Below are 13554 nucleotides of genomic sequence, written 5' to 3'. Positions count from 1 at the left end.
AAGAGACACATTGCACCCTCCCTCCCACACTTTTAATTTTTTATTTTATTGTATGTATTTGAAATGAGTTTGCCCAGAGGAGACAAAGATTTACTATGTTCAGTTGTGTTCCTTTATCCCTCCTTAAATTGGCCCATAACACTGGCCTTAAAGAAGGGTCCTCATTTCTCAGTGTCATTTCCCTGACTGATGTGTGTACAGCAAATAGCCGTGGCACTTTAGCCGATCTAAGGGTTTATCTACAAAATAACCCAAGTGAGACTTTTATATGAATAGATGCGGTGTGATGAAATAAGGAGTGTTCTTTCTCCTGGAGCACATTCCCTAACGGGAGGGAGGACCTTGTCACCCAGGCCCTCTGCTGTCAGCTTGGATCTGATCTCCTGTCTATTAGGATGAAACACCTACCCAACAAGGTGCTTTGATCCGGCTGTGAGGTGCCCCAGGCTTACTGCTGAATCCTGCACAGGAACACTGTTTTACCTAGCAGTAATGCATGCAGTGGGACGCGGATGGTGCTGTGGGTTAAACCACAAAGCCTAGGGCTTGCCGATCAGAAGGTCAGTGGTTCGAATCCCTACGACGGGGTGAGCTCCCATTGTTCAGTCCCTGCTCCTGCCAACCTAACAGTTTGAAAGCACGTCAAAGTACAAGTAGATAAATAGGTACCGCTCTGGCGGGAAGGTAAACTGTATTTCCGTGCGCTGCTCTGGTTCGCCAGAAGCGGCTTAGTCATGCTGGCCACATGACCCAGAAGCTGTATGCCGTCTCCTTTTGCCAGTAAAGCAAGATGAGTGCCGCAACCCCAGAGTCGTCCACGACTGGACCTAGCAGTCAGGGATCCCTTTACCTTTAATGCATGCAGTAATTTAAAAATAAAACCCTGTAGCTGCCCCTGCAAGATAGGTTTGTCCTGCAGGTTACTTTGCTGTGAAACCAACCAGTTTAGTAGCTTATTCCACCTTGCAGAGGTTCTGCACACCCGATGGACAGGGCGTGAACTTATTTTCTAATTAGTGAGTAGATTTGAAACAAGGAGACATTTTAGTGTCCGTAATGTAACTTAGTTGAGAGAACAATAATAGTGGCAGTCCTATAGTTGAGCTCTTGCCGAAAACACCAGTGGCTCAAAGGGAGAACCTTGGGTATGAAATTTGGCAGAGCAGTGAACAGCTCTTGTTCAGAATTCTTTTTTTCTTTTCTTCTTTTCTGGATTGATTTGCTACTACTTAAGAGAAATGTTGATCCTTCCCCCACCCCCACCCATTGGGTATGGAGCAAGTGGATATCAATGGTCTAGGCTGTGACCCTACTAGTTGTCTATTCCTTGTTTCAGTGCGGCGAGTGTCACCTCGATTTTCAATCCCTCCAAGTAACCATGAGGTGATGCCTGGAGGGAGCGTGAATCTCACATGTGTAGCAGTGGGGTCCCCAATGCCCTATGTGAAGTGGATTGTCGGAGATGTGGAGCTGACGAAAGAAGATGACATGCCAATGGGCAGGAATGTTTTAGAGTTGACCAACATCACGCAGTCGGCCAACTACACCTGCGAAGCCATGTCCTCACTGGGGGTAATCCATGCAACAGCACAGATCACTGTCAAAGGTAAGAAGCTGCTCCATGGTATCCTGTACCTCTGCATGGTACCAGGTAGCAGAATGGGGTGCACTTGTGACATAAGCCTTACTCAATCATTATTGGTGTGAATGGGGAACCTGAATACAAAGATGCTGTGGAGCCTCACCATTAGCCCTGTCCCCATTGTTGCACAGGTCTTTCCAGCTTCTCGCATGTTCATGGCAAACATCTGTAGCAGGGAGTCTGCTGTTCTTGTGTAGACTTTTAAGACACATCGCGTGTGCCTCCCCCCCCCCCACCTTGTCCTTGTTACCCAACATTTATCTCCCAGGCTTCTCATTTGTTTTCTTGTAAAATAGAGGTTTACTTACAGTGTAAGTACTTACAGTGCATAAATGGAATGGCCAAACATCAGAATAATAGAGCAAGTTTCAGGGAGAAATAATAAGGCGTGTTCTTTGTGTTAGCCTCTCTACTGTAATTCAACAGCCCTGCCCAAGAGCTAATATTTGTTTGGTTTGTGCATGTATCTGGATGGTGTGAAATGGCATCCAGGACAGCACATCTCTATCAGGTTACTTGACAAAGCTTTGTGGGAGCCTTTCAGTTCTGTTACCTTACTAAACATCCTAATGTGATTTCAATATTTACATTAATACAGCTCCAGAGGGTAATCATTACGGGAGTCAGGGAGTCTCTCATGAATCTTTTCTTCACGATCATAAATGTTTTCCTTGTACCTAGCCATAGAAGGATCCCAGGATAGTAGAACACAGTACTGACTACAAATTTATCTCTATATATATATATATATATATATATATATATATATATATATATATATATATAAATGGCTGATGTGATCAGTTTTGCTAGAGTAGTTCTGCTTTCTTGTTAATGCTCGGAACTGTCATAACAGGATTGGCTTCCTTGCCACAAGTCCCGGCAGTCCACATATTCTTGCTCTTGCAGCAATAATAGAGATGAAACTACTTTTGCCCCGGTATATTTTCCGAAAAGGCCATGAACCTGGCTTCCTAAAGTGTACCTCAGCTGAATAACCCTTTCTGCTTTGGAATACCTGACTTGGTTCCTTGTTTAAATTACCTTTATTTAGCCAGCTGCCAGCAAGTGCTTTGAGCACATCTAATAACATGATTGCTGTGTTTACTCTTCCATTAAGAAGCACTTCAAGCAATATATGGTAATGTGTAATATAAAAATGTACGTTCTTGACTATGAAATGATTTCTGCCTTTAAAGGAAAATGTTAGCAAGCATCTAAGCCTCCTTTATAGCTCTGCACATTACAGCATTTGCACTAATCAAATTACTGACACTGTGCCTTTTGCTTTCAGCTCTTCCAAAACCTCCAATGGAGCCATTAGTAACGGAGACAACTGCTACCAGTGTGACTCTCACCTGGGACTCAGGAAATGCTGACCCAATCTCCTACTATGTCATCCAGTATAAGTCCAAGTCATTAGAGGGCACTTTCCGAGAAGTAGATGGTGTGGCAACTACCCGCTATAGCATTGGTGGCCTAAGCCCCTTCTCAGAATATGAGTTCCGCATTATTGCTGTAAACAACATTGGCAGGAGTCCCCCTAGTGAGTTGGTGGATGCACGGACAGGAGAGCAAGCTCCATCAAGCCCACCCCTCAAAGTGAAGGCACGGATGCTGAGTTCCAGCACCATGCTGGTCCAATGGGAACAACCTGAAGAGCCCAATGGGATGATCCGTGGCTATCGAGTGTACTACACCATTGACCCCCACCTACCACTCAGCAAGTGGCAGAAACACAACACTGATGATAATCATCTCACCACTGTAGGAAGTTTGATAACTGGGGCTACCTATAGTATTCGTGTCTTGGCTTTCACCTCAGTAGGAGATGGGCCCCCTTCTGATGTCATCCAGATAAAGGCCCAACAGGGTGGTATGTATGTTTTGTGTGAGCTCTATTCCTTCTCTGCCCTACTGTTTCCAAGAGCTAATATTTTGAGCTAAGGTTGAGGTGTGAATCAGAGATTTTAGGGATTTGGTAGGCAATTTGTCCTTTTCAAATAGGTGTTTCATCAGCACTCTGGTAGCGAACGCATAAGTGTTGTATTTGTAGGAGAGGGTTGCCAGCATAGTTAACAGTTGACTAAAGCATAGTTGTGGATACTTTGGTTAATCACTAGTTTGAGAAAGAACATACCGTAGTTGTCTGGAGCTTAGGAGAATGTGTTAAGATTGTGTTTATGACAATGCTATTGATGATAGGGCTTGCACCTTGAAATTTTCTAAAGCTGTTCTGGAGTCCCCTCCCACAACTGACTCTTGTTTTATTGGTCTCCAGTTCCATCTCAGCCAGCTGATTTCCAAGCTGAGGCAGAGTCTGACACACGGATCATGCTGACCTGGCAGCCAGCACCTCAAGAACGTGTCACCAAATATGAGTTGGTGTATTGGGAAGAGACAGATGGGATCCAGGTGAGGGGCAACATGACCCATTGGTGGTTAAAGACCTGTACCAAAGTAGCCTATGGGTATGGGGCCCTTATTTTATATCTATATATCTATTAGGGTTAGGCCCAGTATGAGAGCCAGTGTGGTGTAGTGGTTAAGAGCGGTAGACTCCTAATCTGGGGAACCGGGTTCGCGTCTCCGCTCCTCCACATGCAGCTGCTGGGTGACCTTGGGCTAGTCACACTTCTTTGAAGTCTCTCAGCCCCACCCACCTCACAGGGTGTTTGTTGTGGGGGAGGAAGGGAAAGGAGAATGTTAGCCGCTTTGAGACTCCTTCGGGTAGTGATAAAGCGGGATATCAAATCCAAACTCTTCTTCTATGATTGTTGTGGAAAATTGCATTTGCATGACTAGATATTTGTGCATCTGTGAGAATACTGCAATCCACATCCCATTGGATTATGAACCTATACCAGAGTTTCACCTCCCTATGATAGCCGCTCCTGCAGGAGCTCCTGCAGCTACAAGCAGCAGCAGTTTTGGTGGCAATCATATTGCCACATAATAGTTGGATCAGGCCTCAGAAGTTATTTGGCCTTGAACCATTAGGTGGTGGCTCAGAAGTGAAGACCTATCACAGTTTGTCTTCTTTATATGCTAACTTACTCGCACTTATGTCAACACATACTTCATTATCCAAAAGTTTCCAGTGTCTAGGAGCTGAAAGTGATTCTTTTCTCATGGCTATAATGAGAATGCACAACATCTGTGTGGAAGTGAAATCTTCTCCTTTAAATAATGGCTTTCAGGGTTACATAGGATGAGCATAGATTGCTCTATTGCATGATTCCTAGTACTGTATGCAGTACTGGTAGGTATCCACGGCCAAGAGTCCAGTACTCTGGTGTCAATAGCTATGTTATCCCCCCCCCAATCTGAGTAAAATAAAAACTTGCCTCTTGCCTTTTCTAGCATAAGGTGGACTTTGACCAGACCTCATCATATGCACTTGAAGGGCTCAAGCCGGACACACTCTACAAGTTCCAGCTGGCAGCCCGCTCTGAGCTGGGCCTAGGGGTCTATACCCCAGTTTTGGAAGCTCGAACAGCACAGTCCAGTAAGTGTCTCTGTTTGGTTGCAAGAGAGTGAGTGAGGGACAAAATCTTACTGCACTTTTGTATGAGAGTTAATGGAGAGGTTGGAACCAGTAGCAAGAGAAATGTGGAGAGGACAGGCCAGCTGTGGTTCTGATGCAGGGGCCATTTGCCCAGGGTAAGTCTTGTCCCATTGTCCTTCAGTCCATGCTTTCCCCTTTCAACAGGTGGACTCACAGATATGCTGGGCAAAGGGAATAGGTGGGAGAAGCTGATGAGATTTATTCCCTGTATCTCTGTGAGTTTACTGGCACATCCTCTTCCCCATGCAATTCAGTTGTAGTGGGTGTTTGATATCTGCACCTCGTGCATGCACCTTCCTGCTGTGCATGTGCTCATACCCCAGTCAGAGACACCATTGCTCGCCTTTTCCCTGCCCCTTCCAGACAATCATCTCTGTACAAGAGGAGCGATGCACACATTGCATTACTGCTACACCACAGGCATTTGCAAGCCTGGAAGAATTAACTTGAGGGGGTGGCGGGATCTGATATTTGCAAGTAGATTGAATGATTAATAGCTTCTTAAGGGGATGTGTGCTGGGTAGGTGTGTGGTGCATGTGGATGCTTGACTTTTATGGAGTGGAAGGAGGAAGAAGACTGCTGCGTGGGTTTTGCTCCAAGGATTTGAAGGCTTGAGGCAAACAGTGAAGTAAGTCAGAAGGCCAGATAAAGAGGTGACCCAAGCTGGATCACTTTCATTCTCTTCTGAGCCCATGTGCTGGTGGAGCAGGAGACCAATGCACCTTTATTGGCAGCTCAAAGTGCTGCACATAAGCAGATTAAAGCTATCAAAGAGCTCTGAGATAAGCTTGTTTTCACTAACGATTTTGGGGCTTGCTTTTATGCAAAAAGCATTAAAGGGGAAAAAAGAGACATTTTCATTTGTGCCATCTGTCAAGGATTTAGTGGCTGTGTGGGGCAAGCAGTAGAGGAGGCAGAAGCCACCCTCTCTGTGTGGAGCCAGAGAGTGCCTGGGAAGAATCAGGGTGGGGAAGAACTGCTCCACTTATTATTGGAATGACCTTTCCTCCTTTCTTTAGCACATCAATCATAAGGATTCCAACAGTCCTGTTTAACTTGCTCTTTAGCTAATGGGATCTTAGTGCCAGGACGATTGGACAAAAATATATGAAACGATATTCAGAGGGAGGCATCATAAATATTTTATATTGGGGGACACAAACTGAATGTGGAGACTATTAATTGTTCTGTTGGCAGCTACTGATGGACCATGTGTATTGATAGGCCATGACTGGGCACTTGCCCAGCCATCATACTAACAAGGCATAACAGACAAATATCAGAAGCAAATAGTAATGCAGATATCTCCAACCCAGGCACCCCCAAACTTCGGCCCTCCAGATGTTTTGGACTACAATTCCCATCTTCCCCGACCACTGGCCCTGTTAGCTAGGGATCATGGGAGTTGTAGACCAAAACATCTCGAGGGCCGCAGTTTGGGGATGCCTGCTCCAACCTGTGACTCATGCATAGCTCTGTGTAGTTGGGCCATGTTAGGAACCTGTGCAAAGAATATAAAGTCCAGCAATTAAAGGAAGGCTAATCCTGATGTTGTGCCATTTTAGCCATTCATGGATTCTAGTCCACAGCTAAAGGAAGGAACCTCTCTTCACACTCCCAGGTGAGGGGTGAAGGCATGTAGTGCCAAAGCATCTGTTTCCCTATGAAGTGTAAAGTTTGGAGCATGAATTAATTGGCTATGATCACTGGGAAACCTGTTCTAAAGAGCCCATCAGTAGGAATCCTAAAGCTTACCTTTCCTTGAACAATGTCTGAAAAGAAGCCTTTTTTGCAGACCTGGTGTGTTGTGAGAGCCGTAGAATCCAAGTTTGTGCTAATCGATAGAAAAGTTAAGGGGATTGAATGACTCAAGACCAATTTCTGTTGAATATTTTTCTCATCTAGTCTTGCTTTTTTGCCATCACAGATTGCATGTGGAGGTGTTGAAGCATCTGAGTTTAATATAGGGCCATATGCTGATTTAGCAAACTATCAAGCTATATTTCTGAAGTGTTCCCAGTAGCATACTAAATGGTCTCTGGGGGAGAAGCAAGGGAGAGCTGTCTGACACAGAACTCCTATGATACTGATCCTCTTCGGCAATATTTCATACTATAAAAAGCTAGGTGCTCTGGCTCCATCCCTGGCTATATCTCCTAGTTCCAAGTGTCTGTGCTTTCGCTTTTATGAGGGAATATAACTGCATATACTCCAGGCTAAACTACATATTACACTAGTCATATTCACCCATGTGTAATGTTATCCATTAGTCCCTTCCTCATGGAAGGACAGCTTAGCAGTGGGAAATTATTGATAGAGTAGGAGTAGCCAACACCATGTCTTCCAGATGCTTTGGGCCCAAACTCACATCAACCCCAGCCAGCATGACTAATGGTCAGGGATTATTGGAGTTGTAGTCGACAACATACAGAGGAGACCACACTGGTTACCCCTATGGTATAGGACAATGGTGCTTTACCTTTCATGTTGTTTCCCCCACCCCAATGGAGTTCATGGTTTGTGCTTGCGAGGTAAACACATTCAGTGAAACAGACAAGATGAAAGCGGTGGGGTGGAGTTTCAGGGAAAGGCAGCTAACAAGGGAAGGATTAAGCAGTTCAGGCAGGGCATGATTTTTGAGAACTTGGGATCCAAGGCTGCACCCTGGCTCAAATGAAAACTTGAAGCCATTTTTTTTCCTGTTTCAGAAGAATAGTTTGCAAATGCAGATATGGGGAATCCTGACCTTAATTGTTGAACAGCCCAAATAAGATACTCCTCTAATCACACATAGGACCTATGTCCTTTGATACATTATCTCTAGAAAAAGTGCTGCCACTCCTAGCATTTTTCTGGAGGATAATATCATATTGAGAAGATCAGTCATCTGGTACTAAACATAGAAACATTGAAATTAGGTTACCCAGTGCTCATCACACAAGTTGCCATTCTCATAAGCATGATTTAGAGGCCCTTACATCTCCAGGGAGGGCATAACCTGAGTATAGTGAGTGTGTTCATTTTGCCTCTGAGAATATTTGCGTGTGTCATGGTTCAAAATGTGTGGTTAATGTGCGTGTGCGCGCACGTGTGCATGTTGGTGTGCATTTCTTTCTCATGTACTTTTCCCATGTATTTTGCTTGTGTTGCTCTGTTTTATTTTGACCTCTGATGTTAAGCTGCAGCTTATTATTGGCATTATTCAGGTGTGACTCTTACCCAGCCATCAGTAGATGTGGGAAATCACTGTGTCTCATGTGTTGATCTATTTATTATGCTTGCTGATAGTTCCTCTGCTTCTAGTTGCTGAGAGCTTTGTCAAGTGAGGCCTGTTCTCCAAAATCTCCAAATTCATTAGTAAAGGGATTGCTTGCAGTTATGTTAGGCTCTCTTCTTGTCTGCTTCTCATACCCCATGTATCCTTCATGGGTTATACCTATATTCACTTTGTCTACTTTCCTGCATTGCCTTGGCTTTCTTTCTTTACTCTCTACCTTTCAGGTCCACCTCAGCAGTGTTGTTTGCAGTACTTTTTCTACCTCCTTAGGAACCTTCCTCATAGCCTTAAGAGCAGGCATCCCCAAACTGTGGCCCTCCAGATGTTTTGGCCTACAACTCCCATGATCCCTAGCTAACAGGATCAACAGTCAGGGATGATGGGAAATGTAGTCCAAAACATCTGGAGGACCGAAGTTTCGGGATGCCTGCTTAAGAGCCTCAGTTCTGTGCCCTGCTCACAAGTTCGGAGCAATATGTCAGATCCAAAAAATCTATTTCTCCAGGATTGCTTGCTTGCCAGTTAGTGTACAGTCAGATTGTCCTCAGAAGATATACTCCAATAGCCTTCCTCAGCTTGACCATCATCTGGTTATTCAAAGAAGAAAACAACACTGTTCTTACTTTTCTTCTTGGTTTCAATAATTTTCATACTTCAGATTCTTCTTTCTTGATTCCTGCTCTCCTATTCTCATCTGTTACTTATCCTATTGATCTCACATCTGTCTAAGTCTTGTACTTTCTAGTTCTCTCTTCTTTTTAGGCAACCTCTACAAAGATAAACACTGCTAACGTTCTTGATTCCATGCATGGCGCAAATTGCCTTTCATGAGCCTAACACTTCTGCATATATTTTTGAAACAAAAGAGCGAGGGGAGATTCAGCTTCATGCTTCTTATGATCGTTCCGGTATCACAAGCATATCTGCTTGCCAGATGGAATGATATCACTTCTACTCCCCCCCCCACTGCACCCAGTTCTGGGGGTTCACCCAATCCCCCAGAGTAGTTGGTGGGGTGCACGGGTGAAGGAGAGGGAAGAAAGCCTTGTTACGCTAGCCAGATGGCTATTCAATTGAATCTGGCCTGGTGGGTTTTGTTCTATGTTTATTGTGACTCTGTTGGCTGGGTAAGAGCTCCCTGTAGATTATGTATTTTGCCCAATCATTTCCCCTCATCTCCCCACTTCCTTCATTTTATTTATCCCTAGCCCCTTCTGCCCCACCCCAAGAGGTCGTGTGTGTAAGCACCAGCTCCACCTCTATCCGGGTAAGTTGGGTACCACCACCGGCTCAGAGCCGCAATGGAGTCATCACACAGTATTCTATCGCATACCAAGCGGTGGAAGGAGAGGACAACAGCAAGCGTGTGGTTGAGGGCATTGGACACGAGCATTCAAGCTGGGAGATCAACAGCCTGGAGAAATGGACAGAGTACAAAGTGTGGGTGAGGGCTCACACAGACGTGGGTCCTGGGCCAGAGAGCATCCCGGTCTGGGTTCGCACTGATGAAGACGGTAGGTTCCTGACCCATGACTGAAGGTAACAAGGGCTCTTTTGGGTCCTGCCAAAGGAATAGCATTTGTAGTGCTGTTCTCCCCCACCCCTGGTGCACATATGTATTTCGGCTATACAGAAAGTGGGGTCTAAATGTAGTCAATAAGAATGAATGGGTTAATATGTATGAAATATAATCAAAATGCCTGCTTCCTACATGAATCTGTTCCTCTTCTCTATCACATGGGCAAAGCAGCTCTCTATCAAGGACATTCTGAAGCAAAAATTGCATTGTTATGGCTAGTCTGTCAGATATGTCATGCCAGCTTAAATCTCTTCTGTAGGAAGTGCCAGTCCTTGCACTGTCAGAAGGCACTTCCCAGGCTGCATCCTTGCCTCAGAGACCAGAAAGGGCACAGAGAGGCAAATAGAAAAAGGGAGCCACTCAGTAAACTGAGAGCAGGCATACTTCAGTTGTACCACCCATGCTGTGCTGTTGCTTGCACCACTGCAACCCTGTAAATCCTTGCATAGCAATGTTGATTGCCTACTTCTGAAGCTTGCTTGCACATCTGTATGTCCTGCTGCCTGAATTGTTTGCTTCAGTTCTCATTTAGCAAAGCCTTAGCCGGAGGGACAGTGCTACCCTAGAAATGTCGCAGCAAGCTCTCTGCATAAGTTTGAGGGCCGTACAGTTGGCTCTTCCAGCTAAGCTCTCTGTCAGGAGTGGTTTTAAAACCTTCTGATGCACTCATTTTTCATAGGTAGTAGCACAAAAAGGGGGTGAAAGTGCTTTTTGAATCTTGAAATATTACTGGTAGCTAATATACCCTTCTTAAAATTGGGGTGACCTCCATTGACCCAACAATTCAGTCCCTTGGCAGTTGCTGTTAGCATAAGACTCTGCCCTTAATCGGCAGGTATACGTAAGTCTCGTGATTGCTATGCCTTGACAGAACCGTCAGAAGCACTTTCCCAGCCATGTCTTAACTGTTGGAGCAGAAGGGGAGTGTTGTCCAGTTACTGCACTGCAATGTGGCTTGCTTTCCACTCACTTTTTGGATGAGGAATAACCATCTGGCAAAGACACCCCATCTTGAAGTTTATGCAGAAAGATGGAATGAGGTCCATGATCCCCTTTTTCATTCACCAATTAGGCTTGCCTCCTCCCCCTGCTAATATATGTATCTTTCCCCTCTGTGCTCCTCTTCAAGTAATTATCTGCAATTAAGAGTGAGATCTGTGGAAACAACCAGTTGCCAGAGGGTGAGCGGCTGCTTTCCCTGCCTGCCGAGTGTTTGCGTAGAACAGTCCTTACAGGTTCCATCCAGTTCTCTGCCCCCAATTAACCTTGTTCTGCACTAGCAAATGGGACACAGTGTGTTTACAGGGTCTGTGGATTTGCCCTGCAATAACAAAATTCTGGTCTATTCTTTTCAAGCAAATGCTGAGTAGCAATACAGCAAGGATACTCTCTGGAAGGAACACTGCTCTCGGAAATCATTCTGTAAGCTGAATGACCAGCCAAGAATATCAGTCTCCTAGGACTGCCTTCCTCCCTCACTACCAGCCTCCCACTTTAGGCTATAGAGCAGCTGACCTTAGCACAATTTTAATAAATTTTCATCAGTGGCAGCATTTGGACACTGTAAATCATTAATCTCAGTCCAGTATCAGGCCCAGACTTTACACCAAAAAGCGCCTTGGTCCCCTGGTTGATGACATTTGTTCTCCTTGATCTTTTGGTGGCTTTTGATACCTTGGATCGTGGTATTCTTCTGGAGCAACTCCAGGATTTGGAGGCACCGTATTACAGTGGTTCCACTTCTACCCTTGGAGCTGTTTCCAAAAAGTAGTTATGTGGTAGCTATTGCTCTGCATCATGGGAGCTCCTGGAAGGAGCAGGCTGGGAGTACTCTTGGATCCAAGATAGTCAATGGAAGCTCAGGTGGCATTAGTGGTTAGGAAGACCTATTTCCAACTATGTCTGGTTTGCCAGCTACAGCCCCTTTTGCTCAGAGATTACTTGGCTACTGTACTCTATGCTCTGGTGACTTCCAGATTGGATTATTGCAATGCTGGGCTGCCCTTGAAGACTACTTAGAAACCTCAAATGCTGCAGCCAGATGGGGTTCCATTTCGAAATCACATAATCCCTGTTTTAAAACAGTTGCCAGTTCATTTCCAGGGACAACTAAGGCCCTAAATGACAGGCCCCAATTATCTGAAAGACTGATTTCCCTACAGACCATCTCAGGTGCAAAGATCAGCATAGGGTGCCCTCTTGGTAGTTCCACCACTCTCAGAAATTTGGACTTATTAGTGACCTTGGTGAGAGTCTTCTCCGTGGCTGCCTTTCCACTGGATTGTGTCTAGCACTTCCGCTGTATAGCTCTCATCATGGAATCTAATAAATAATTAAAGATCCCCATAGCTACGGGTTGTGGTTTGTTTTTCCATTCACTAATAAGGAGGTATGAAGTGGATGCTTCTGGCATATTCATGGTAAATCATTAACTATGTTCCCATTGTGCCTGTAATTTGTCCACTCATTGATATGTATGTATTGGGTTTAGTGGATACTAGTAATCTAGACAGCTTTGCCTCTCCTCATGCCACTCCTTGAATAGCAGGACAGCTTAGTCCAGCAGTACAATCATGGATATTTGCCATTCACTCTACTGTGAATTCTGCTTTGTAATCTAGGGTGATGTGTGCAACAAAATGTGTGTCTCCTCCACCCGAGAAGCACTGCTGTTGTATCTGATAAAATTTTCTCATGTGCCTTCCAGTGCCCAGTGCTCCACCTCGGAAAGTGGAGGTAGAATCAGTGAACTCCACAACCATTCGTGTTACCTGGAAGTCACCTATCTCTAACAAGCAGCATGGCCAGATCCGAGGCTACCAAGTCATCTGTGTGAAGCTGGAGAATAATGAGCCAGTTGGGTTGCCTATCATGAAAGACGTCATGGTAGCAGAGTCCCAGGTATATCCTGGTATGAGTGGGATGGATGCATGCATGCATGGGCAGACAGATAAATAATATATTCTGGAGAAGGGTCTTTATTTGCTTTGTGATTGACTTTTTCACTTTATATGGTTAGAGAGAAAGAGAGTTATATTATGGCAAAGAACATGCATTTTCTTTGTTACAGGCCTCCTTGCTATAGTTGAGAGCCTAAAACAAATTGTGGGAGAGAACAATGTGGAAAGGGCTGAGATGGAATGAACTGGGAGTATCAGGGAGCAGGACAAGGCAGGCGTTTCTGGGACTTCTACAGTCGCAATCTAGGTGTGATCATTTGTGAGCTAGACTGTTTGAATGGCATCCAATAGGATTACTGGAGATCTATGTTGACTAATGAATATATCTCATTAATACAACACTTGATTCATTTGCATCTTTCTCAGCAGGGAGTAAAGCACAGCCAACCCCCCCCCAAACACACACAACCACTACCCACCCCACATACAACCCCCACCCCAACAACCCCCACCCCAATACAGTGAGACAAAGACCTGCTAGCTCAAGACTTCACTGCCCAGCTTAGACCATCATGATTCCTACAGAC

The 13554-nt window shown here is 44.9% G+C and overlaps 1 protein-coding gene across 6 annotated transcripts in view; it reads left to right on the top strand.

Annotated features, from left to right (window-relative positions):
- PTPRF (protein tyrosine phosphatase receptor type F) overlaps positions 1-13554 on the top strand; it is a 482320-nt gene that overhangs the window by 405833 nt on the left and 62933 nt on the right. For all 6 annotated transcript variants that reach the window (XM_035122098.2, XM_035122099.2, XM_035122095.2 and 3 more), the window contains exons 8-13: positions 1337-1606; positions 2937-3518; positions 3924-4057; positions 5006-5150; positions 9697-10002; positions 12775-12968. In XM_035122098.2, coding sequence (XP_034977989.1) covers positions 1337-1606; positions 2937-3518; positions 3924-4057; positions 5006-5150; positions 9697-10002; positions 12775-12968 — 1631 coding nt within the window. The remainder of the gene's footprint in view (positions 1-1336; positions 1607-2936; positions 3519-3923; positions 4058-5005; positions 5151-9696; positions 10003-12774; positions 12969-13554) is intronic.

Source organism: Zootoca vivipara, chromosome 7 (assembly GCF_963506605.1).
Source record: "Zootoca vivipara chromosome 7, rZooViv1.1, whole genome shotgun sequence".
Taxonomy (NCBI): Eukaryota; Metazoa; Chordata; class Lepidosauria; order Squamata; family Lacertidae; genus Zootoca; species Zootoca vivipara.
Note: the sequence above shows the minus strand (reverse complement) of the source record. Positions and strands in the feature narration are given on the sequence as shown.